The sequence below is a fragment of the Corvus cornix genome, chromosome 2, assembly GCF_000738735.6.
Source record: "Corvus cornix cornix isolate S_Up_H32 chromosome 2, ASM73873v5, whole genome shotgun sequence".
In the NCBI taxonomy this organism is placed as follows: domain Eukaryota; kingdom Metazoa; phylum Chordata; class Aves; order Passeriformes; family Corvidae; genus Corvus; species Corvus cornix.
In genome coordinates this window covers 43,423,001-43,449,909 of record NC_046333.1, presented here as the reverse complement: position 1 = coordinate 43,449,909, position 26,909 = coordinate 43,423,001, and the positions used below count along the sequence as shown (strand labels likewise).

At 36.2% G+C, this 26,909-nt stretch overlaps 1 protein-coding gene across 9 annotated transcripts in view; it reads right to left on the bottom strand.

Moving 5' to 3' along the window:
• TBC1D5 (TBC1 domain family member 5) overlaps nucleotides 1-26,909 on the bottom strand; it is a 318,486-nt gene that overhangs the window by 111,866 nt on the left and 179,711 nt on the right. For all 9 annotated transcript variants that reach the window (XM_039571945.1, XM_039571951.1, XM_039571935.1 and 6 more), the window contains 5 exons: nucleotides 23,141-23,243; nucleotides 17,033-17,121; nucleotides 15,532-15,582; nucleotides 15,369-15,438; nucleotides 10,075-10,247 (listed from right to left, as the gene is read on the bottom strand). In XM_039571945.1, coding sequence (XP_039427879.1) covers nucleotides 10,075-10,247; nucleotides 15,369-15,438; nucleotides 15,532-15,582; nucleotides 17,033-17,121; nucleotides 23,141-23,243 — 486 coding nt within the window. The remainder of the gene's footprint in view (nucleotides 1-10,074; nucleotides 10,248-15,368; nucleotides 15,439-15,531; nucleotides 15,583-17,032; nucleotides 17,122-23,140; nucleotides 23,244-26,909) is intronic.

Genomic DNA, 26,909 nt, shown 5'->3' with positions numbered 1-26,909 from the left:
AGTAAAGAGCTCATAATTTAAGAGTGCCAAAACCCAAGTGCATCATGAAGGCCTTTCCTCACAAGTGACATTAATTGCATATCCCACAGATGCTTATTACATATTCTATTTATACCTCTGAGAAGAAAAATATTCGTTTAAAGTTTAAAGGTTTAGTACTGCTTAAACACAATGTAACACAGCTGTCTCATGATGTCACAGGGAATATCAAAGGCTGCAGCACAGAGTCATAATGTAAGAAATAGTTTAGACAGAAGATAAATCAGGGAATGTGTTTCAGCATGAGAGCCCCAGAGCTCAGATGTACATTAAAACAGGATGTATAACTACATACTTCAGCTGGATTTGGGATTACACCATTAAAAAGGTTTTTCTGATTACAATTATTGAAATAAGAAAAAGGAGAATTAAATATATTTCAATTCTTTTAAACAATTTTTCAGTAAGTAGCATGTCAAACCATTAACACTAATATATGAATTGCTGAAGTCAAAGATGCCATTATCTTTTCTACTGCTCAGTCTATACAAATATAACTGTGTCATCATTAATACAGTTTCTAGATACTAAGCATATTATTATGTTGTAAATTTTCTGTGAGGACTATTTTCTTCTTTTGACATTACTCTTTTGTGATTTCTCTCTTAGATAATTAAGACAATGAGAATTCTTTGATTCAAGATGTCCCATATATTTCTACCTAACTGTATTTCCATTAGTAAAAAAACCCCTAAACCCCATATTACTGATTCTGCATGTCCTTCCTACATGTACTTGTTAGAAATAGAATAAACTGCAAGGTCCAAGCTTAGACTAACAGCTCACACAACAGTCACTGATGTATGCTGTAAACAACTAAAGACTTTGTTTAGATCTGTGGAATCTTGATTTAAACACTGTAACGGTATTTCATAACATACAACATGTTATGCAACAAATTTCATAACATACAACGTGCAGTTCTGCTGCTACACTGCACATGTGGGTATGTGTATAGATTTATCCAAAGTATGAAAATATTTTTTACTAACTTCTCCACTTCTGTGAATAAAAACCTGGTAGCATTATTGGTAGGAGTACCAGCAGTCAGAAGCTGCAGGAGTTTCATCATCTCTTATTTTCTGCATTACATTATATTGGGAACTTAAAAACCAGGAAAGATGAAATTTCTTTTCTCTCCACTTTCTCAATACCAATGCTTCTGTGGCATTCAAAGATCACTGTATTGGACACTTTCTCAGACAAAAAACAGTATAAAAGGTAATCAAAGGAAGTATGCTAACCATGGTCCTAATTACAAATAAGGTGACAAGAAGTAAAGAAAAGCAGATCATTAAAAGTGACAGATGACAGTATAAAGGTCTATGAAAGGCAATGCTCTCTCATGGACTTCTCAAGCTGATGCTATAGTGGGTGATGCCATTTTGCTTCTCTGACATTCGGGAAGAATTGCTGTTCTGCCATCAATACATTCCATAGTGAATAACAAAGTCTAGGCGCATCCACCGCCTTTTTGCCTTAGAAACAGTGCTATCTGGAAATTCAAGGGAGTCATCACTGGCAGTCAATACCAAGCTGCAAATGCTATGCTAAGAGTGTTTTCAGAGGAAGAATACAGAAGGGCAGCACCCTTGGCTTTCTGTAAAGATTCGGGTATGACTTGTTCATTGATTTCAAAACACATATTGGAAACCAGCTCCTACTCCTGTCTCCTTTTGTTCTTTTTCACTAGACAATTCTATTTTGCAATGCTGTGCACAGATTTGCTCTTCTTGCCAAAATCTGTGAAGTCTTCCTGCTAAGTTACGTAACTTAACCCTTTGGGGCCTCTTGCTATTATGTTCAGTACAGGGTGTGATGAAATATTCTCCCCATTTTTACAGCATTAGTTTGGTGAAATAATTCTATTCTTAGAAATGTTTCTCTGACATCACTTCTCATGCTTTACCTAGACTAAAATATTGTGAATTCATACAATATGCAAAAGTTACACAAAATTGTGCAATCCTAATTAACAGCACTACTCTTGAGCAAGCTATTCCTGTGACCTGTGTTAATGGATTTTATTCTTCGGATATGGATGGCTTGCTTTAATATTTCATAGGATACTTTTAAAAATTCTTGCTCAAAACCACATCAGAACCAGAAAAGATACTCAAGGCATGCACCTATTTGGAACAAGATTTTTTTTTTTAATTGATGAGGCTTCTACGACTCTAAAAAGATGTTGGAAAGAGGTTCACAAGGTCATGGAGAACTACTATCCAGCTCATCCATTTTAAAAATTAGGACAGACTGTTGCATTATTTTCAGGGCAGGATCTTTTACTGCTGCATGGACTTCCAACACTGTCATGTAGCTTTCAAGCTACAACTCAAGAACTCCCAATCAAACAACTGCCAGAGAAAATTCAGAACATGTAAGGGGAATTATATAGGTGGTCTGTAGGATTCCCACCCTTTTCCCCTCCGTCACCCAAACCCCTCACCTCAGTCTGTAACATCTGGTTAGACGGAAGGGCAGGAAGAGCACTGTCCATAGGGGTAGAAGTGGCTACCCAAGAACTAGTCTTGGTATCTGAAGTGGCAGCAGAGTGTCTCGACTACCTGGTGAATTACTACTTTGGTGGGGAGAAAACCCAAAAAGGAAGCATTCTTCCCAATGCTGACGCTATACTGCCTTTCATTTTCCCAATTAACTGCATTCTACTGGGCAATCAGATGCTTTTAGAGAAAATGCAGACTGGCCATATTCCTACAGAATTACTATTTCACTAATTTTCAACAACATTTTCATTAGTGATGAATTGTGGTTTCAGGATATAATTTTCTGCTAAAATGAAGAACTCAAATGAAAATGACCCTGAAGAGCCAGATGATTAACATGTCCTCCTAGGCCACGGGAGACTCAGACTGAAGATTCTGCTATCCCTAAAGTTGACATCCCACACCTTAAGGCAGTTCACTAATTATTGCTTTTTTTCCAAATGCAATTCCTTGTCATCCTTCTCCCCATCTATAAAAATCCAAAATGGCCTACTTTGTTCTGACATGGAATAATGACTAAGTATTAAAAACTTAGGTTTTTTAAAATGAGGGTTACCTCTGCTTCCAACAAGCCAACATTACACATTTAAGTACTTCATGATAATCTGTTTGAAAATTTCAAACAAAATTTTTTTAGCTGCATTACCCACTAGATCCCAGTTGTGTATGACTTCTAAATTTTACAATTTAAACATTAAATTGTGTTTACTACATCTTGCTATTGCTCTTGTTGGATTCTAGCAGAGGGTCCTCTTTGTGTGGCTCTTTCTTAAGTGCATCAAGGTGATGCAAAAGATTTTGAGGGTGAACAACTGTTTGTATTAATCTTCAGACTACCTTTGGATATTGACTTTTATCTTAAGGACTGATGACAGGATGATCTTTCCTTGCTGGATGGTGCACATGGTTCTCTTCAATACTTCATTATCATTTCTAAAGGTATGTCTTCACAGGAAAATTAAGGACTTGCTAGTCACATGTGATTGCATGCCCATACTAACTTGATTCATATAGACTCGGTAAGAATAAGAAGTGAGGATGAAGCACTGGTTAACCAAAACATGAATTATCCACAGGACTGGATGCTACAGGAAATGTCCGGGCTACTTGCAAATGCTTAAGTCCAAAGTGCTGTATTTTGCCTCCTAACACCATGTCAGCATGGGCATGTTAGCACAGTTTCATTTTTTAGGCATATGCTGAGATCATTACTTTTGGCAACAGTTACTTGACCTACTTACTGCCTTTTCTGTACCAATTTCCAAGATGAGTTTTCTAGACTAAGTTCCATGTCATGGAAAGAAACAACATGATGCACTAAATTAAACAGTACGTAGTTAACCTGAACAGCTGATGTGATTTAAGTATAAAGAAAGCAAAGGGGAAGTAAATACTTGATATATGGTACCTTAAATTCCTTACTGGAGTAGAACTTCTCCATACATTGTTCTGATTTTATAGTCAACAGCTACTGTCTACATAAGTAAAAAATAAAAAGACAAAGACAGCCTTCCCAACACCTGTCTATAGTCCTATTAAATTCATCACAGGTTTAAGAAGACACTAATTCTTTTCAAATCCAGTGGAATCTAAGCCTATTTATGTTTAATACTACCAGCTTTTTTTCTTTTTAGGGTACGTGACAAAAGTCAAAATGGAAGCTTTCTTGCTTGTTTCCTTCCCAGATAAAGACAACTCCCTGTACTTCATATGGGAAGCACATCACCTGCATCAAGGAGCAACAAAATGACAAATCTGCATTCCATCCTCACAGACATCCAGTACTACTCATTATCAGCTCAGCACATAATTATGCAGCAGGAGAGTAAAACTCTGACAAACACTTTTGACACCTCAACCAATCCTTCATTCTGTTTATAGAGTGGTCTTTTACATTATTTACATGTTAAAATCTTAAAAGTCAGAGGTAAGACTAAAATACTATTTAAGACAGTTGGGAAAAAGGATAAAGTCGCAAGTTTGTCATACTGTAATTTTCAACCTAATACACAACAAGAAGCAGCACAAAATGAAATATACATTTTTTTAATCAATGAACTAGAAAGCTTTCTGAGAAACCCAACAATAATGAACAGATATCTACCATTTAAGATCATGAAAGGGTGAGTAGCCTTACTTCGAAACAGAAGAAAAGCAGCTTTTAGAGTTAAGCAGGATCTGCTTGCTGCCTGAGCTAAGATACCTACCCTGATCTTCAAGAATTGTCCTCATTTATTTGCAAAGAGGTAGTAATTTGAATTAGTAAACCATCACAGTCAACCGGTACGTCAGCAGTAGCTGAGGCAATCCCTGTGTCCATCAAAACACATGGTAGCTTTCTAAAGTAGCTTCAGAGGTGTTTCCTTCTGTCTCCTAACTTAGAAAGGTTTCCTCTTACAGTACTTTTTTCACTACACAAGATAGAATTCATAGTAATGTCTTCAGATACCTGAGTCAGCCCCCAAAAGCTCTATCTAAAAATCCAGTAGACTGTATCTAGTAATTTGTGGGACCAACAGCAGACACTTAACCTCTTTTAGAAAGGCCTGGTCATCTGGGACTAAATCCTCAACAAGCCCTCTACTGACAGACCAGCTGTGATTTATAGTCTGTTAAAATCAATTTTACATATAATGCTTTGTTTAATTCAAACAGGAAATAAATACTGGAAATCAACAGCAATTCCAGATACTAAATTCATGATTAATTTGGTCCTGGACATTCAAATGAGAATTTTTGCTTTGTTCAGAAAGACTTTGTATTTGCTTAGTCTTACCCATTTCTAGATACTCGCTGCCAGATACTTGCCTTTTAATAGCAAGGCCAGATTTTGGTGGTTCCTCTACTACGTGCACAATAGCTCAAAGTTGCTTTCATTGTAATTGCTGCCCAATTGATTGATGACACTGGATTAAAAGCTACAGAGGAAATGTAATGGGTTTGGACCATGTCATATATTATCTCATTTTCTTTTAGTGTGAGAATCAAAAATAAACTCAGGCATCCTGGATGGTCTGAAAAGTTCTCCTTAGCAAGACTGATCTTTGTTCTACTTTTTCCGTAGATCATAAAGATTTCTTATTCTGATAACTAGTGGGATTTTAATTTTTTTCGGATACAATGAATATGATTTATGTTCCTTTACTACACAGGTAAAATCCTTTAAATTCTCCCTCCAGAGACCAATCTAATTACGCAAAAGAATACTGCCTGGTACCATAATGGCACGGGCAAGGAACTAAAACAGGTGGATGCCCCACAGCAGTGCTCACAGCAAAGCAAGTAAGAACAGTAATAGTGGAACAGCACATCTGCTGTTGACTTTACCATAACATAACCTTTCCAATGCTACCTTCAAATCTACACTCGTGCCTAGATCCCCTGCAACTTAGTTTGCACCCTTCTCTTTTGTTTTTCATTTCTTTGCTTCCTGTGGTAGGCTTCCTCCTGAAGTGCCATGGTGGTACCAGGCTACAGGGCTGAGCGCCTCTCGAGCTGCAGTAGGCAGCGTCTCTGATCGATGGCTGCAGAGCAGAGCGGCAGCGGGAGGCAGAGTCATCGCTGCTCAATGTTCTGAGAGGCCCTTTTTGTACTGAGCTAAAACCACCATGAAATATTTACGCTCACTTCTGCATGTGCTTTATTGTCTGTTGGATATGTGCTTAGGAGGAGTTTGCTTTACCACTATAATACTGCCATCAGTGTTATGATGCAGAAGCTGGTGAGTTTATGCCAACATTTAATTTTTGTTCTTAAATAAAGCTTTTTATCCTTACGCCTTGTCATTATCTTCCTGTGTATTATTTCTATACAACTGCATCATATATATTCACATGATCTGGCTGTACTTATTGCATGGAGTTCCATGAGAAATTAATTTGGTGCAATATAATTCACCCTCAGTACATAAAATAAAGTGGTAATAATGACATTATGCGGGACCTTTCCAACGGATTCATCTTTTCAGTGAAATGTAAAAGAAGTTGCCTACTACAAATTTCTTTAAATGGAAGAAAATATCATATAATACAGGTATATGAAGACTTTCCTCAAACCCTGTCCTTTTTCAAGCTGAGAGCCTAACCTGCTTAATTTGTCCCTGCAAACACTGGCCACTACAGAAGATGCAGTATCGTTTTGCAATAATTATTTTGTACTTTAACATGAATTAGATGTAAGGGTCAAAAAAATTAACATCAGAGTACCAATTAATCTAGGCCATTAATCATTGTTAACTCATCTAATTTTAAAATTAAACTGAATATTCAATCTGTCAACCCTTCGGAACATCCAATCTTTATGTTCAATCCTAGCAATTTTTTCTTTTTATTTAGAGAAAGGTTTATTATCAGGAAAGCATGCCACTGAACTATTAATGTAATCAATTCCATTTTATTTTCAAACCATTCTTGTACTTGACTTTACAAAGTACAAAATTAGATATAATTAGATAATTATTATAGTTTGGTTAGACTATACACAGTACTACCAGGTGAGTGAAACAATGTTATTTTGCAAAACATTATCTTGGGGTCCAGGCTAGAGACATGGCAAAGAAAGAAAGATAAGGCACAAAACCTTTATCTCTGTATTGCTGGTTCCATTTCAGCTGATATTAATAGCAGCTGAATAATAATCACAGGGACAAGCAGTGGCTGACTGCAAGTGAATGACAGTGAAGTCTTAAAATTTCCAGACACAGAAATTCCTGTGCTAAGGCTGCTGCTGTCTGTGACACCAACTTGAACTTCCAGAGCATGGAAGTATGGCATAGCCAGGACCCAGTCTACCTTGCTGTACCTAACTGGGTTCTCTTCCCAATCAGCAATGGAATGAGACAACCAGGGAATGCGAAGTCTGTTCACTGCTGCGCTTTGGAAGAGAAGGCAATCTACTGCTTTGGATTAAAATTTCAAAACTGGACAGCAACCAAAACTAACGAGTCGTACAGTGAAATGCCTGTTAAACTTGGTCTTGTAAGCAGGTAAACATAATTTCAGGAAGTGTATAACCACATTCTATTGTAAGGGACAGTTTCTGAACATGGAAATGTACAAACAGCTAGGGTACCTGACCTGCCAGCAGAACAAGTCTTGCTAGTGTTTGAAAAATAAAAAGAAGCATTTGAAAACATCAAATGATGGAATCAACTGTATGAAAATGCAAATAATTGTTTCTGCCTTACCCCAGAAGGTTATAGAAGGATGCAAAGTATAAAATGTTGTATTTTAAAATAAGTGAACTTTATAACTTGTACAGGTTAGGGTAGACTGCTACTAAATACAGGCCTTTTCTCTAGGAATGCCATAATATCTTTTGAGCAAAGTTCCCAGTCTTTCTTCTACCATTTGTATATTTTTGAGTGGTATCAAGGCTGACAGATGAACACTTATTGTCAATAAATCTTCAGCAAAACAATAAACTTCAACAAAAAACTCAGATGAATTCTGCACTTCGGTTAGGTTAAGCAATTACTGATAACCTGAGCTGTTTAAAGAAATGCTGTTGCTAGTTCAAGAAATATTAAATACAGGAAAAGATGCAGCATCTCCGACTGTCAGCTGGTTCACTACTGGAAATTACTAGTCTGGAGAGTTCAGACATCATTAAAGGTGAGAAAAATACAACACAGTCACGCTCCTTTCCCTTTCTTTTTCTCCTGTCCATATCAAATCAGAAATCAGAGCAGGATATGACCTCACAGGTAACCTACTTTCCTCTTCTGCCAATGCAGACTCTGTCTGTATGATATCATCCATTTCTGAGAGCTTTTCAAAGCCTGTTTTTAAAACATTCTGATGGTTTTTCCTTTGTTAACTTTGATATATTATTTTACAGTCTAACAGCTCCCTGTTAGTAAGGTTTTCCTGATAGTCAGCCTGAAGCTCTCTCTCATAATTCATTCTCTTAACTGTAAATTTCTTTATTCAGATTCAGTTCTATTTATGCCACACCAGACTGCATTGTTCTTCTGTTATTATAATATTATGTTTAGAGCTAAAGTATAATTTTTTCTTCCAATTATTTCTCTTACTGAAAGGCAAAATCTGAAACTGACACTAATACCTACATTACAAATTATTTTTGCCCCAAAATATCTGTTTGCAAATTTCTGAAGTTTAACTTATTTTATTCTCTCTTAGTTTTCATAAGTCTTCATAAATGAAACAATTTATTTTTGCTTTCCTTCATCTTTATACAGCCTACTTATTCATTACTACCCCTGAAGTTTATTAGGGATGCTTGCTTTCTTTTCCAGACTTGTGAAGATATTAAGAAAATACACGATGCAAAAAATCTTCTAATAGGAAAATCTGTCCTCTTTGTACTTTTAATACCTTGAGTTTCCTTGGCTTATTTTTCCTCCCCTGTAGGTAACCCATACCTATAAAATATATTTAAGTAAGTTTTGTAGAATTACATTTATCTTCCTAATATAAGTTATTAATAAGTAGTTCAACTCTTCTCTTGAGAGCATATTACATTGCAGCATTTTTTCATTTTACAGTAACATCAAATTAGACTTTAGTGTTAAGTATTGCAGTTATGGCCTGACATTTACACAGTCACCTTTTCCTTCCCTTTCTCTATTTTCTATTGAGTTGTTACAATCCACAATTGCATTTGGAAGTTCACACCTTTACTTTTTTTTTCATTTAAGGCAGAGGCAATCTTACTTTAAATCACTGTAAAAAATAGTTTAAAAAAAAGTGTCTTTTTTCTGTCCCTGCAACTGCACATATGGCTTGACAACTCCTTAAGGAATGATCAAAATGAATCAAATGTCTAGAATTCCAGACAATGAAGGCAAAATTCTTCTTCAAAACCACAGTCAATTCACCATTATTCATGGTTCACACAAATTGCACACTCTGTGTTGACCCAGACTGACTACAGCAGCTATAAATGGTTAGAAATCAGTGCTGCACAAATACATGGATAAGGCCACAACCAAAGCCACATCTGGCCCCATAAGCCCCCCTGGAATGGGGGTATACAATATACAACCAGCCGAGTAGATATGAAGCAGCTTCATGGGGCTGACTCTGTACACAGGCAATTTATTACACCCTTGCCTTCACTTTTAACATGCCCCTCTGCTCCCCCTGTATTATCAGCACCCAAAACCCCATAACACAATAGGGAAAAGTTCACTGATACTAGACTGGTGATAAAATTAAGTGAACAAACCACTCAATGCTAGCAGTTTTTTGTGTCCTATTATCCCATGTGTTCTTATAGGAAAACTCCAAGTAGACTCTGTACTTGATGCAGTAAGTACAGGAGTCTTCATCATCTTCTCTAATATGTAGCTGAATGGACATTATCTGCACTGGAAATGCCACTGTCACAACTACAACAGTAGGGTGGCATTTCCTATAATGCTGTAAAACAAATAAATTCTAAGAGATAAGTACTTCTTTCTAGTCCTATTCCTCTAATCCAAAATTTAAAGGCAAAAATTTCCTAATAGAGTGAAACAAAATCCCCAAGGAATTAAATTAAATAATGCTTTGCAAAGACTTACAGTCCATAAATCTGTGGAGCAATTTCCAGTCGGTTCAGATGCATGTACAGCTCAATATCATGTTTCTTCAGCAGATGATCCTGAATTTGATTTACTTTTGCTACAATAGCTATGGATGGCCCCAAGTCCTGTGGCCTTGCAAAGGGCATAGGTGTTATCATCACGTCTTTCTCCTGTAGATACAGAAAACAGGGTGAATAAAAGAACCCATGAAGCCTTTTTGTCTAAAGGGATTTCGTTTGTTGTAAACACTGGCTTCCAAATAAACTAATTTCTTTTATAGCAGAAGAGGAATCTCAAGTATCCACTTCTGCAGAAGATACTGTGGGATTCCCCTTCCCAGGAGTGCCAAGGAGTGCCCGTCATTCTGCACATCAATTTTTACGTGCATGCTTTACTTTTCATGCTCTGACAAAGTGTTGACAGCTTTATTTTAGCTTTAATATCAGCAGCCTGAGTCAGTCCAGAATAAAGCAGATGAATGGTAACTCAGTAGAGAATACATGCCCTCAGAGGACAATAAATTGCATACCAAATAGGAAGTAACTTACTTTCAAACAATCCTTTCTAAACAGGCTTCCCTTGCTCAGAAAATCTGGTGGCTGCACCTTAAAACCTACACATCTTTGATAATGCATCAGAAACTTTTAAAGGAAAAAAGAAATAGAACAATGAGACAGCAGTTGGTTGGACCTGAGGGCTGTGCAAACTATGCCATGATCTACAACACAACACACATCAAGTGAAAACCAGTGGAGTATTAGCATCCTTGAAAATAGTACTGCTTTAAATTTGTTCTTCTTGCAAAAGAGTTAAATATTGAAAAAGAGACAGAATGCCAGAAAAAAATGCAGCAAGTAATGAACTGCACCAAATAGGAAACATGTAAAAAGGAGAATGAGAAATAAAAAAGGACAAGTCAAAACTATCAAGAGGAAGATAGGGGGACAGGGAAACAGAGAATTAATCTGTTAGGAACATTGTTAAGGTTATAAAACAGAGAAAATTGGAACAGTAAGAAGAGAAGAATTTTGCAATGACTTTGCTACAATCTGTCATCATGACCTCTGACCCAAAAGCTTCAGTTTGAAAAACAGTTGCTGTTTTTCTACACTTTTGCTCACTATATTAATAGAGAAGCATTATCCAGATCAAAGGGTTAATCATTTCAGGAGACTTCATTGCATTTTACATTGTTAAAATACAAATTCACTTGTTTCAATATCGTGAAAAGAGCATTATTTTTAACAATCAAAGAAAGTTTGTTTTCATTGTATAAGCTGTTCCCAAGGTAGTTTCCTATGGTTATTTCAAAATCCCATGGTTCAATAATCAAATGGGCAGTGAACATTTAATAATGTCTACCAAAAAGTATCTTTTTTATGTTGATCTTCTTTGCTTGAAGTACCTTTTCTTAATGGTTTGATTTCTGTACTGCAGAAGATATGGTAGGATGTTGAGCAGTGATTTCTATATATTTCTATTTAAGGACCTGAACTATTATAAACTGTATCTTAAAATCTGCTTAATTGTTGCTTTGCTATGGAAGTTGCAGCAAAGGGACTGATCTGTCTATTATAGTGTGGTAATTTAACGATGATATTGTGGTACCAAGACATATTCATTTAAGATACTCTAGCAAATCACTTGAAAAAAGCTCCCTCAGATCGTCAAATAAAGCTCACTGACATGGCATGCATTTATTCAAAATCTTTGCTAGTCTAACAAAAAAAAATTTGAAATAAAACATCTAGTGTCTTAGAGGCTAATAAGCAATGCTGTCACTTAGTTAAATACCAAGGCTCTTCACAGCTGCAGGTACATTGAGAAAGGATATTTCTCCTACTTATTTTTTAAATTATTCTGTTAACTTCTTTCTTACCAAGTTGGGCAGCGTACTTTCTACCCTGAATTTTATTTCTTCACTGTATGGCTATTTCCTATCATTTCAGACCCATTTCACTATTTTCTTGGTCACATGCTAGAATGCAAAATATTGAAAATAGGTATCTACTAATCTTCTTCTATACATAAAACCACTCTTAAAGCATGATATGGTAACATTGCCTTAATGTTAAATGTCATTATATTAATTTTTTTCATAAACATATGAATTTATCTTTGAAACCAATCATAAAAGTCTGTAACTCTATGTATTTGTAGACTGTGCATGTTCTATCATTTGGCATGCATCTGGGGTATGAACTTTATTGTGGTTTATTCAAGTTGACTTTAACTTCAGCTTGACCACTTCATGCATTCATAACTGATGATTCAAAAGACCTGTGTTTTTAAGCTTTTCTTTATTATAGGCATAAAACCTTATATGGAAAGCTCAGCATCAGAATCCCTCTGCTTATTTGAACTTGTAATGTGAAAAGACTAGCTATTACTCAGTTCAGTCTTTACACCATTAGTTGTCTGTGGGTTTCAAGCCATCTTTACAAAATTAGAAGACAGATTATTAAACCCTGGCTCAAGCGTGGAAAGATTGTGAATATCAAAACTAATGCAAGCTTCCTCTGTGCCAAAATTGGAGTTATTTGCCACTTGCAGCATTTGTGCACCTTGGCATAATGCAGCACTGACACATTGCTGACTGTCAGACTGACTGACTATCAAACATGGCTAAGTGCATCCAATAGTACGTGCTGGCTTGCCATTTCTAAAAGCACGAGATAAGTAAATGGTATCCATCAAAATGCAGTTTATCAGCATCTCAGAAATTAACCCTATTAACAGAAATCTTCAAGGCATGACAGAATCTGTGAGGAAGCAGCTGCAGCCAGTAACAAAGCCTTGCCTGTCCATGCCTCCTGATTCCGTCTACTCCACCAAGAAGCTTGGTGGATGACTAGAGCACAACAAAGTCATGTCTGTTGTCTCCTCTCATGCAATTTGGTTGAGAAAATGACAATACCTCTAGTCAGCTGAAATTGCTCCAAAAATCACATAGCTGGTGTGAAACAAACAGCCCAAACAGAAAGATGCTCAAATAAGCTAATAAAACCAAGCCGCCAAAATGTTTAACTAGGAATGACTCACAGTGCCTGTGCCTAAAGCCAAGTGGCCAACCAATACTGTGCCCCTGCTCATACTCACTATATAATTATTTGCCATGTGAGAGAAAATACCCATTTTCTTTTTGTCAGCTTTTAATTCTTGCAAAAATATTTGAGTGCATGTGTTTAGTCATCTATTACTAACGTGAAATACAAATGGTCAATCCTAAAAGGATGTGGTTCACAACAAAAAGACAAAATGAGGGATGGCTCAGAATGTGTTATTTGTTTATAGGAGAGCACCAGATTCACCCCTAAAAGCAGTTTAAATATGAATACCAGTGAAATGCCGCTGAAAACTTAAGCTAAATATTAGGAAGAGTCACCAAGTTCTGTCACAAAACATTACGTACCACAACATGAACTGGCATGGCTGGTAGTCGATACTAATACAACTTATATATTCATGCATTTAGGAAACAAATGCTACAGCAGGAGAGAGAGGCTAGGACATAGTACAAGTATGAACTGCAGACAGATTTCTCTCATTAACCACTAGGGAATGGAGTAGCTGGAGCAGCTCCTCTAATGGCAATTGGGAGTAATGGAAACAACTGTTAGAGGCTGTAAAATGTAACACGTCTCTCAGAGCACATGCTTTCATTGCTTCCTTTGTGAAGATTCACACTTTATTATGTAGCTAACCCTCAAAGTCATGACTGTAAAAGGCATATGTACAAGAAAGGATTATTAAAGATTATACATGTTTGCAAAGAACAAGAACAAACAACTAGATATTAATCCATTCTCTTTGCATTGTTAATTTTTTATGCCATGAAAGGACTGGAAAGGGCAATGTAAACTTTCACCTTCTACCCAAGTACTGCAAGTCTGTAAGCAGACCTAGTTATTTCCTGGAATAACATTCAGTCTCAGACTTTACCACCACTGTCACAGAAATTGGAACAAATACATTTGAATACACTGAATTTTGAAAAGCTACACTCAGAGAAACATATCTCACAGCCTTGTTATTGAAATAAAAGTGCCAATGTAGTAAAATTTGTATCTCATATGCTTTATCCCTAGCTACTGAAATTATACAAAAATCCAAGTAATTTTTAACTGTAGATAACTTAGGCCAAGATGTCAATGCTCCATATCTGATAAAATATACAATACTTTAAATACTTAAAGAAAATAGATGCTTTTAAATGAGTCTTGGGTGAACAACTTTTTCTTCATTAGACTGACAAAACCACCATTCAAACTAGTACTCCCTAATTACAGTTTGCAACTATAGGTTTTGGTGCACACATATGGACATCCAGAACCAACCAAATTCTCATTAATTTTTTGTTAACTCTAGATATTGTCCCCATGGTCTATGCAAAAAATGCTGGAGTGAATCAAGATGAAACTAAGTTTGGAGGCCAAATCTTTTAGGATATAATACACTGAAAGTCTCAGCAATACCCATAATACCATTAATAATATTTTGCTAGAGCCTCCATACATACCCTCCATCACACAAATAAAAAAAGGGAAACTTAAAGATGGAAAGAGAAAGGAAAAGAAATAGTCAAAGGAAATCTTGAGCAACTGACTGAGAGAATTGTTCTTCCTGCCATGCACGATTTAGGCAAGGTCTCTAGAAGGTCCTTGCAAAGGAGAGTTCTGCAGAACTAAACTCAGGACACTGCAAAAGCTTTATGAAAGCAGCAACATACTAAATTCAGTGGGGTCCGTACAGATACACAAGAGATCTGAAGGCACAGACATTCCCTCTGTTTGAATATCCCGAGGTTATGAGGAAAAAAATGAACGAAATGGAGTGATTATGCCAGGGAAAGATACACCCTGACCTTTGATAGATAGTCTATGGTTAAAGTTTCAGTTTCACAGCAAATTGTCTGTATTGTAAACAGCTGAAAATAATTCAAAGCTTAATACTTTACCTACAGACTTTTATTTAACATGACATTTGCACAGGTTTTGGACACAGAAGTGCCTATGACAGGCAGTCTTTCAAATGCTATGCAAGAACATCACTTATATACAGAAAAATCTGTGCTTGCACACTTGGCTTTTGATTATCAAGTGATCTTTCAACAGATAGGAGGACACTCCACAAGTGCTTCTGACCAGATTCTGAAGAACCTTTAAAGATTGTAAACTTGTTTGAGACTGCTTTAACCAAGTTAATAGATGTCTAATTAGCTTTAAGTAACATGAATCATATTAAAATCACATTTGCTTAAAAACACAAGTAGATTTTAAAGCAATATTTACCTTCTGACTGTCATGTTCAAAAGTTGAAAACCAGTGCTCTGCTGTTTTCATAAGACGTGTGAACATCGCACTGAAAGGGAACAACCCAGAATCTTGGTGTTAAATAATGGTGTCAATTACAAATAAGAGCAAATTAAATGTAAAGAAACTTGTTAAAACTTACTAGGCATCATGTTCCAGATATTCAGGATTCAAAAGAACTTTCATTTCCTCGCTGAAAAAGGCAACAGTGAACAATCCAAATGTGAATGTTTATTTTTGGTCAGCGTTCTGCATGTACTATTATGTATTTATAAGCCAAGTTTCATATAAAGTGCAAATGAGAAAACTAGCCTTTTTAATTAAAAAGAGCAACTCCATTGAACAAATGAAGTCTTTCCTTTTTATAAAGATCAAAAACAAATTAGCTGCCTTGTCTGTACTACAATGAAGTAACCATCTAATTATTCCAAATAACAAATTACTGAATGTCACAATGTATTATTTGAATATGCTTGATCTAGAATAATTGATTGCTGCACAATCTATCACTGTTTATCCCAAACAAAAAAAAAAAAAAATGGTTACTGGTCAAATATGCAGTATCAAAACATTAATTTATTTTGTTTTAATAGCCTGCATTTTTATTGTACTTTAACAGCAATTAATCAGTGACAGCACCTCTTTTCCATCTACTTTGCTGCTTAGCTCTACTTTTTCAGTGGGGATGGAACAGAATGCTGTACATAACACATGGTTATTTTAAGTTACTTAGCACTGAAGAGCATCTTCTAGGTCATTTTAGGATATCTAAGGACAGACATTGAATAAAAACACACACTTGTAAATAATCATCTTAATGCTTAACCACCTTTGGGCAGTCACATGGAGAGGTACCTACAGAGGTTATATTATATTGCACACACAATTAAATTGGTTTTTATTCACAGATGGACTCCAGAACAGAGTGAAAAAAAACCAAATGGAATGTCCTAAATATCACAAGAATGAAACTAATTTATTTATTTTTTTTTAATAAAAACAAAAGCCTTACATATGGGGCAAGAATAAAAGCAGACAATCATGTGTGATGACATATTTTATATGTATGAATATGACTGCGTGCATACACACATAAACACTTTTGAAAGAAATGGAGGCTCAATAGCTTAACATAATGTTACTACAAAGGCAAAGAATAGTTGGATATCGCAGCTACAACACTGCAGGTGATGAAAGAAATACCAATCTCAACAATTTGTCTTCACTGGTTATTTCCCCTTTTAAGATACGAGGAAAGAGTGTCGGTGGTAAGATGTCTACTCTGTGAGTGTAGCTCACTAATCTGTCTCCTCTCAGCAATGACAAAACCGAAACCACTTCTGGCAATAAGGATGAGGTGGAACTGCAGGTAGGTATGTAAGCTTTTAGATCACAGTTTCCCTTAGGTTTCTTGTCTCCCCATTTTTTCACAAGCCAATGTCTGTGAAGGGGCCAATCTCAGAAGCTGTAGTAGGAAAGATGAAATAAGGATATTCCCATCAAAGCACAAGGATGAAATGATGTCTGATATTAATTTATGAAATATAAACAAAGAATTATGGAACAAATATTTTTAAGTTATAGTTCAGCCAACTTATTTTTTAAAGAAAATGGATTTTATACAAATAAGATGCAATGCTTGCCTTGGTTGTGCAGCTTCACTGGCATGTGAAAAAGCCTGGTGGTCACAATGTAGGATAAAGACAATGGGAGCCAGAAGTTCATGCATGCCCTAAATAGAAATGGAAAAGCAAAAGTATATTTAGGTTTTCCAGTCATATAACAGTTAGTTCCTAATGCACAGCATAAGGCAGACAGCAATATTAGGTGCAGACTAACTAAAAGCATGAACATTCATTCACATTCTTAACAGAACAGTTTCATAATCAATGGCTTTTATCTTAAATCCTGATTAAATCCAAGTGTTTATTCCTCTATAATATACAGAAACAAGTTAGTCTCCCTTTTTCTAACACAACACACAACAAATTGGCAATGGTAGGCAACCCTGCACCTGGCAGTTTACTTCAAGATCTATGTTCATAAATATGAATTTTATTTATGATAATTATAATAATGATCTACAGTACAGAGATCTGCAATAGGGAAAAATTACAAAATGTAAAATTATTTTGTATTTTATAATGTTCCAAAACCGTAGACAAAAGTGTAACAGTAGGCTCTAAAGGAGACAAGAGTAGCTATTTGGGAAAGAAAACGAAACTTGCATTTCTAAGGACATGAAAATTAAAATACGTTTTTGGGTTTTTTGGTTTTCTTTCTTTTAAGTTGTTATGTCAACACTCAAAATAAACTCATTAAACACAATGCATAGAAGACCTGCTACTGTTCCACTGCAGAGTACTACTTACATATGCAATCTACATTAACATACAGAAAAAATATAGAAATATGCAGAAATCAGAACAAAAAAAAATGGGTGGGCAGTTGAGGACTTGGGCCAGCATTAGAAGCATGTCTGGGCCACCCAGGAGCGTTGGGATCCCAGTGTTGGGACTAGGACATCAGGGAGGAGCTACGCAGGCTCCAGGCTGGGGCAGGGGTCAGCCATACAAACGAAGGGAGGGAAGCCCTTTGGTGATGGAAGGAATGTGGGAAGAAGGATTGAGATCTGTCTGTCTCTGGACACAAGATCACTCTAAGGGGATGGCATTCCTGACCTCTGCCCAAAACCATCCATTACAGCTGGGGCTTGGTGCCAAGTCCCCAGGCTACCCCTGCTGGGACTGGCTCTGGATGGAGTCCTTACCCAGCTGTAGGAGGAAGAACCTGCTGCCAGCAGTGCTCCAGTTCAAGGGTGCAACTATTTCATCAAGTGTAGCCTCAGTCCTGACTCCAGGTGAGTGCTCTGGGCACGCAGGGGTTCCAGGAAGACTATCTCATCTATCCTGCTGCAGAAGGAGCACTGTGGCTGGTTCATCAAGCTCAACAGCATTTCGGGTTGCTGTCAGGAGTCAGATGATGGGTCCCCTGATAGGAGATGTTCTACTTTTAATGGCTGCAGTTCCAAGCCAGGAAGCCTCTGCACTTGCTTTTCCAGCCCTTTCAGTGATGGACAGATGTGAACACTGGAAGTGTTACATGCTTGTAAGCGACCTTGCTGCTTTGCTAGTGTATCAGTTGATATTCCATACAAGAGTATTCAGCACCAGGAAGTTAGCTTATCAGCTTCATATGTACTGAGCAGATCCACTAACTACTAAAAACCTTGAACTTTTATTGGAAATAATGGGCATTTTCCTTAAGTGGTATGAACTGACCCAAGAGGCAGATGTGGAAGCCCTCTCTACATCATTAACTATCTTGAGTATGCTTGGCATAGCTTTTGACAATTTTGACAAAAGTTGTTAGAGTGGGGATGCTGTAACACGTGTATCAAACAACGAGGCCCGTGGAAAAGAAATATATATGGACCGATTCTCGATAGATATTTCAGAGATGTTTGTTTCTCCAGCTGCATGGCCGGGGATCTGCCGAGGAACTGCTCAATCACGGGACCCGAGGGTCCTTGCCCAGGCAGGGGAACACAAAACAACCAATGGGGAATGAGGCTGACCAGGGTCTAGGGAAACCCCGTGTCTCCCCCCCGAGGGCCCCTCTCCCAGGACCACATGGCAGGGGGAAGGGACCCTGACAAAAAGTTTTCACGATCTCTCTGTGTGCTATCAACTGAAATCCTAGGAAATTTAATTTTAATTTCCTAAGGACTGAGATGACTGTTATAGCCTCAATGGCAGGCTGAAGTTTGGATGTCTTCTTTCCCTTCCTATTTCTGAACCTCTAGGGACTACTTTGAAAGATGAAGTCCAAAGAAAAATTCAGTTAGGAAAACCAAAACCCAAATACAGCCATTTTATTTCAGAAGCTGATGTAAAACACCACAAACGGGTTAGATTACAAATTGTCAAGTTTTGATTTCTTAAAATACTATGGTCATGTCAAAGGAGAAAGGTCCAGGATTAGACAATATATAAGTGGCAAAAATATTTAAATAACCAGGGTTGTATTTCCACACACAGAGCCCTCGGTTAATTAACAGTTCCACAAACAGTTCCACGTCTAATCTTTTATTCGCCCTGATATACTAAACATGAAATAAGAGAAATGGAAATGCCAAAAAACTTGACTATCTAAAAAAACTACCAACTAAGCTGCAAACATATAAGCGGAAGAAAAAGAAAGAGGACATAAAATAAGAATTAGTTATAAAAGATAAAAGCACATCACACATTCTTCCAACATAATAATATATCAACTCTATAATAAAATAGAATCATAATGTGGCTGCCCACATATAACAAAACCAAAACAAACAGATGATGAAATATCAGGATTTCAAAAAGATACCTCTGATCTTTCAGTTACAAGAGTACTTCAAATGTTTAGATATTTTTAGCTTGGCAAGAAACCTACCAGTGTAATATGCATACACATATTTTTTCAATGCTACAGTTTACTAAAACTCTTTAGTGCTAATAAATAAGTTGACAGAGCTCAGATAATTTTATGACACTTCCCAGCTACAACAAAATATTGATTCCATAATACAGTCTATGGTTTAGAAAGAAAACCAGAATTATAGCCTTTTTACAAAGACAAGTAAATCAATGCATTTCAAAATTATACTGACTTCTCTAAGGGCAATCAAATCATGAACCAACAATAGCTAGCCTAGTGATTTAGCTTAATTTTCACTATTTCTTTTCAGTGTAACTAGGACCAGAACTTTGTCACCACTCTTACAGAAGAACTCTAAGAGTAGCTTTTACATATTCTTAAGTACAATACACTATTCTCTTTAGATTTTATATTTATAGCTGTTATTTAAAAATGCAGTGATCCCAGGGAAGATTCTGCCTTTAAAATCTGTAATACAGCTCCACGACATTCTACTTCATTTGACTAGGGATAGAAATACATTTTTCCTTATCAAATAAAATGTTCCTTCAGGCTGGCCAAAAAACCCCCAGAAACCGTACTACAAAGATAGCTTTCATGCATATATGCATATTAAACAAACATTATTGATTGCTTCTTGTAAGACTATATGCTGATGCTATGTAATAGTTTCAATAGAATGTTTTAAGTATGCAAATTGTCAAGGAACTATAATTTTTCCAAATATTTTGGAAGATAACATCGGGTAGGGACAGATGCTGACAGACAGAAATATCAGTCTCCATTCATTGGCCACGTTTTATAATTACAATGGCAATTGTATCTTTTGTATATGGTCATACAAATGAGACAGAGGAATTCTCATGGACGACAACAGAACCAGTCCCCATGATGGAAACTGCAAATGAAGACAAGCTCCTTAATCTGGGCTTTGTATTCAGGTCACTGTGGAGACAACAACTTGGAGATGATCTGTTACCAATGAATAAATGGAAACCTTCATTATTTTCTCAAAAATATGCTAGGCTTTGCTGTAGTGGAAATTTTCATGGGAATTGGGGCTTGAGTCTGGTAAAAACACTACATCAGGGAGACTGACTTCTAGATAGGTATTTGATAAAAGAAGGAAAAAACATATCCTGTTGCTACCAAAGGCTATTTTTTTCAGCTAATTCAGAGAAGGGTAATGGTGGACATGAAAAAATGTTATCTAGAAAGAGAGGAGCATGGGGACAAAAAAGGAGGATCTTATTAATAAGCTAAAAGGAGCATTATTGTTTAAAAAAACCAACCAGACAAACCCACCCTTTTAAAATGAGGTAAGAAAAACACAAAGCTCCTAACAAAAGTAACACATGTCCACAACAAGAGAGGAAAACCACAATCATTTGCTATTTGGCACAGCACCACAAGACTTGGGTGATATACTAAACACAGTTCAGAGAGGTTAAATCAACAGTTTTTCATGATCCAAATTCACTTAATTTTCTGCACTTCCTCTCCCCTTTTTCCTGTAGCAATCCCTTCCTGGAACTACCACACTACTGATGCACACCAGTTGAAAACAGAGGTAAAGAAGTTTTCTTTGTCAACAGCCTGTAGGCTCACAAAATTGAACCTGTTCTTTTATCCGCCTATGTTCATTTAGCCCACCAAGCAGTCTTTATTAAAGCTGAGGCATCAGGCAGTCAAAGTTCATTAATACCATTTATATAATCTCTGCAGTTTCAATTAACTCAGCAAGACATTCTACTACATGATAACAGTCTCATTAATTCAATAAAATCCCATAACTATTAACAATATGGTCTATGTTAAACGGGGTGTCACCTAGTAGAAAATAATAGCTTTAACAGCTTGTGATGAAACGCAGCACTTTTTTTTCTTTCTAAATTTGATCTGGCTAAATATTCCATCCCTATATAGAAAGGTATTATTTCTTGGTAAGGAATCAAGAGGATTTTAAATATGAGCAGAGGGTAATTAAGTCCTTTTAAGTCATATCAAAGAGTAAAATAATACTTCTTGTTCAATAAATGATAGACTAAATTAGCTAGAATGTGTTCTTCCATTTTCCCATCATCAGTCCTCTGGCCTATATTCACTAGAAAGAGGAGACTGAATACTGCAAAGCATTTTTTTAAGCAGTGCCCTTCAAAACACAGCTCCTAGATCTCATTTTTATTGTCCTCATGCAAGACCATTCCTTGCTCACTGTCTGTCAAACATGAAAAATAACCAGTTGATAGATGTTTCATATGTTTGATAACTATATAGTCCATTTTTTATATAATCTCTAAGAAATTCTTCAGAAGTAACTGTTCCTTCAGCTCACATGTTCTTTGTTTCTATGAAATAACCCTATTCCCTGGCTTGAGGACAGGGTGATCACAGACTATGTCTGAAAGCATAGATTGTTTTATAAAAATCTTCACATTTACTGAATCTCTGTATTTTTGTCTTAACAAATTTCCTATCTACCTGAAGTTGGCTCCTCTACAGTTTATCCTTTGTCCATGCACACAAAGTATCCCTGGGTTTGTCAATCTCTACTCAGCCTACAGATAATTGCGTGAAGAAACAAATACAAATACACTTGGGTTGATACTCTGCATATTAGTCTTGCTATATGAATACAGTATAGTGTTTATAGTTACTTCAAAACCTTCAGAACAAATGTGAAATAAATTAAGTTACTAACTCTGTGGATACAGACTTAGTGCTACTTAGGCCTTCTTTACCATTTTATCAAAAATGGTTTGAGCAGACTCTCCTTTAAGTAACCCTGTAAGTGGTATTTTGTAGCACCCTTATCCTTCACTCAGGATTTTGTCAGCTGCATTGTATTTGGGTGCTACAAGGTTAGATAAAGATCTATTTGCTAACATACTGCATGGCTTTAGCACTTCGGGGAAGAACTTAAAATATTACATAAAACTTAAAATAGTAAACTTTGTCTAAATTTCAGAAGTCACTATTTATGCCTTTTGTTTATTTAGTACCATTTAAAATCCTGTGGCATACTTTCTTTCTTTACCTAAGCAGAGAAAGCCTTTCTTTGGTTTTTTTCTTTCTTAACCAATGACAAAGATGTTTATAAAGAAATTTGAAGTTAGAAAACTTAGCAGCCTTAAAGAAAACAATTTGAGGTACTGTGTTATGAGGAAAAAGCATATGTTATTCAATGAACTTACTTACCAACCAGCTGACAAGCAGCTCTTTGATTACTTCAGCATTATGATACAACTTCAGATACAACAGAGGTACATTATTGTCAAACCATATAGAAAATGTTGAGTCAATGAATGCCACCTGTACAGTATTTTCATTACCTGTTTATAAAGCAACTGCTCATTTTCTCTGGCATAGCAGAACAGAACATCTGTAAGAATTTTCCTTACGTTCTCTTGCTGGAAATACTGCATTTCAGGAAAGCTGAAAATGAAGCAATACAGCAAAAGTAAACAACAGAGTGCGCAGAATGCCAGTTGCTGGTCTTCTAGAAGAGGTTTTAGGTAAGAGCCTCTCCCTTGTCTGCTTTCCCACTGCTCTGTGAATTGTGGGTGCTACTAGAGTAAAATACTTCTAAAGATTTATTACATTTGTTTTGCAACCGAAATTATAAACCATGTTCTTTAATATATACCAGTCTGCTACACAGGTATGATGATATCACAGTTATATTTAAATAACTAATCCCTTTTAATCTCATTAAAGCTAGAGATCTGAAAGAATGAAATACAATGGAAGAAATGGAAGAATGGATGAGAATATGTCAGAAGATGCATATACACAAAGGTTCAATATTCCTTTAATATTTGAAAGAATATTATCATTTGATGACAAGATTATTTAATTATCTCATAATTGACATGAAAACCAGTATCCTAAAATCTAGTATTTCTTACTGGTATCTGTTGCAATATAACACACTTAGACATTTCACTGTCTTTAACAGCTGTTGCAAATAAACTTTACAATTACAAAATAATCTGGCTGGGCAAATATCCTAAGTGAACCAGAATGAAGTGGATCTTGTGTGAGAATAAAGAAAAAAAGCTTCTGGGAAAATCCTGTTATATGCATACCGAAAATGTAAATATTTCCAGTCTGTAACTACTCTGAAGCAACTCTCACCTGTGCTTCCTGCTCCTTGACTAATGGAAGGACAAAATAGAGTGGTTATGCAGGATGTATCGTAATTTAAAATTACAGTAAGTGCACAAACAAAGGTGCTTTCATTGTTACTGAAGAAATAACTATCTGGAAAAAAATGTTTCATAAAGCAAACATCCCAAACCACATTGCTCCACAGTTATACAGAGCAATAACTAATAAAATCTGAAAAGGCAGAATACTAAAAAGAAAGGAAATGGTAAAGTTGGACAAAGCAAAACAGAAGAATACTTAAAAAAGACGACAACTGTAGGCCTCAGGCTAGACAGATGAAAAAAAGGTTGTAGTATTGTCAGTTTTAAAATTAAATCACATGGTTTGAAATCAGATTTCTTCAAACAAATTTCCCAGGTCTGAGCTACAATGCTATACTCCAGACCAGTTGTATTTAAGGATGTTGTAAAGCCTGTCACAGAGCAACAATATAGGAAATCATAATAAATTACTTCAGATAAGACTATTAATGTTGATAATCACTGTGGTCATCTCACAGAGGTGATGACAGGCAAGCACAGAAACAGAACTAATTAAGGCTAGAAAGGTGCTATGAAATCCTTGGATGAAGGAGCTGAATAAAGAGCCAAGGCAGAGAAGACACCGTGCCTTGAACACAGTAATGCTGAAGTCCTGAGAGAGGCACTGGGATGAGAGGTGTAACATTTTCCTGGCACCTGGTGGAGGTAATGGTAAACCAACATTTGGAAACTTGTATGAACTTGTAGTAATCACATTACTGTAAAGGAAGGACACAGCTGAGACCAAAAGTGCATTACAGCAGATGGCAATTGACATAATTTAGGGGTTTGAAGAGATTATTTCTGAAGGACTGTTATTCAGGCCTGCCCTATGAAGTTTAGGAAGAGAAGACTAACATAGAAAACTCAAAAATACACAGAGATATCTGTGAGGATCTAGTAATACCAGAGATTGTGATGGAATGGATAATAATGAACTCAGGAATAAGCTGGCTGAAGTATTAATTATAGTAAATGTAAATAGAAGAGATCATGAGGGAACTATCAGTTCAGGATGGATTTTTGTGGAAAATGTCACTTTATGATTAAAGCTCTGTTTTAAAGAAATACAGTATCCTCAAATCAGCAAGGTAAGAATGCTTTTCATGAACATGAGAATATTACATTTAATTACATCTCTGAGAAAGCCTGCATAAGGACATGGGAATTTTCCTAGACTGTTTTATCACAACTCTACAATTAGTAAATAATGGTGCATTCAGGTCCCTGCTTTCTAGAAGTGAAGACCAGCGTGAGTCAGATACAACTTTCTAAAATAGTCCTTCAGCTGATTTAGGGGCCCCTACACCAGAGGCAGCCAGAATTTGACATGGAAGTTTGAAGAAACAGGCTGGCAAACAAAGGATGCACAAAACAAATTTGGTGGCAGACAGAAATGAGGATCATAATCAATGGATTGCTGTTTCTTTCCATCTCTTCCACATACTTAGGAAGAATGTAGCTGTCCAATTGCTTCTCCACTGCCTTTTTTATGTTGGCAATTATTTTTTTCTTATTTGCGGGATGGAAAGTTTGGAACCTCAGCACCCACCACTACTCACCTTCACACACCTTCTATCATCCTAAACTGTGATTGTAACTCCTGAAGCAGAAACTAAGTAGTCCAATATACAAAAGTACTACTACAAAAGAGAAGAAATCCACTTGATTAGTCTATGAGGAATGCCCCCTAAGCATTTTGGTTTCCTAAAATACTGGAGATAGAAAGAGGGTCATGAAATCTAGCCATTTGCAACCCTAGATGTCCATTCTGATGCCAAAAAGTAACCTGGTATTTTGATTTGAGTTAAATGCTCTTGCATCTGCCAATCTGCTGATTGCTATTCCTGCAGATTATTGTTAAAAATTTTTAAAAATGAGTTGGGACTAACTTAATATCCTTTCCTACTTGTAAATATTGGAAGCTGTAATTCTTATGCAACAGGCTGAAAATTGTATGTAGACATTATGGATTGTATTTCTCTCACCTGACTTTAGGAAACTAAAGTTTTGTTAGGCACTGGTGAGCTAGAAGCCTTTTATAACTATTGAAGAAAACCGTACCTCTCTACAGTGGGATTCATCAGACAAAAACTAAATTTATACTTTAGGAAGAGATGATTCGTGTCCTAGAATTCTACAGGTACACAGACTCTAAAGCATGATTAACCCAGCTGTGAGTGTCTAGACTTAACAGACCTAATTATTAGGTGAGATAAGGATTCTCAAAATGCATAGGAACAAACACTCACACATGAACAAACTTTATTCCAGTTGCCTTTAGATAGCAAAGTCCTGCAGTTTAAACCAATTTAAACCAATACCAATTTTAGGAGCCTAATTCTAGCCCCTTTTCCTGTTTATTATTACTACACTTCAGGGAATTCTAACAAAAGCATTATAGAGTAATTTTTTCACTGATTTGATAGCTGGAACTCTGGTTTGCTACTCTGTGTGCAGTTAGCATCACTCTCTACAGCATTATTTACTTGATACTGTGGGATGATGGAGGACTGACCTAGATGACAAAGCCTATAAAAACATTCATTAAATAAGAAACAGCAACTAGAAATTAATGATTATGGTAATTGAATATAATAATTATTTTAACCATTAATAAAAAGCATTGTAAATTAATGATGAATTTTAAACTTTTAAAATTCTAACTCCAGGGATTTATTTAAAGAATGGAAATGAAAAGAGAGGGTTTTTACATTCTAAAGCCACAGAATGTAGAACTTACTGCTTCTTAAAATAAGTATAGTTTACAAATAGATACATATCTATATGTAAAAATGCATACTGTGTGTTATGATCAGACAGACAAGCATACATACAAAATGCCTGTAGTTTATCAAATATATTCATGTCACTGATAAATTTTGCTTCTTCATTGCTTGACTTATTTTGC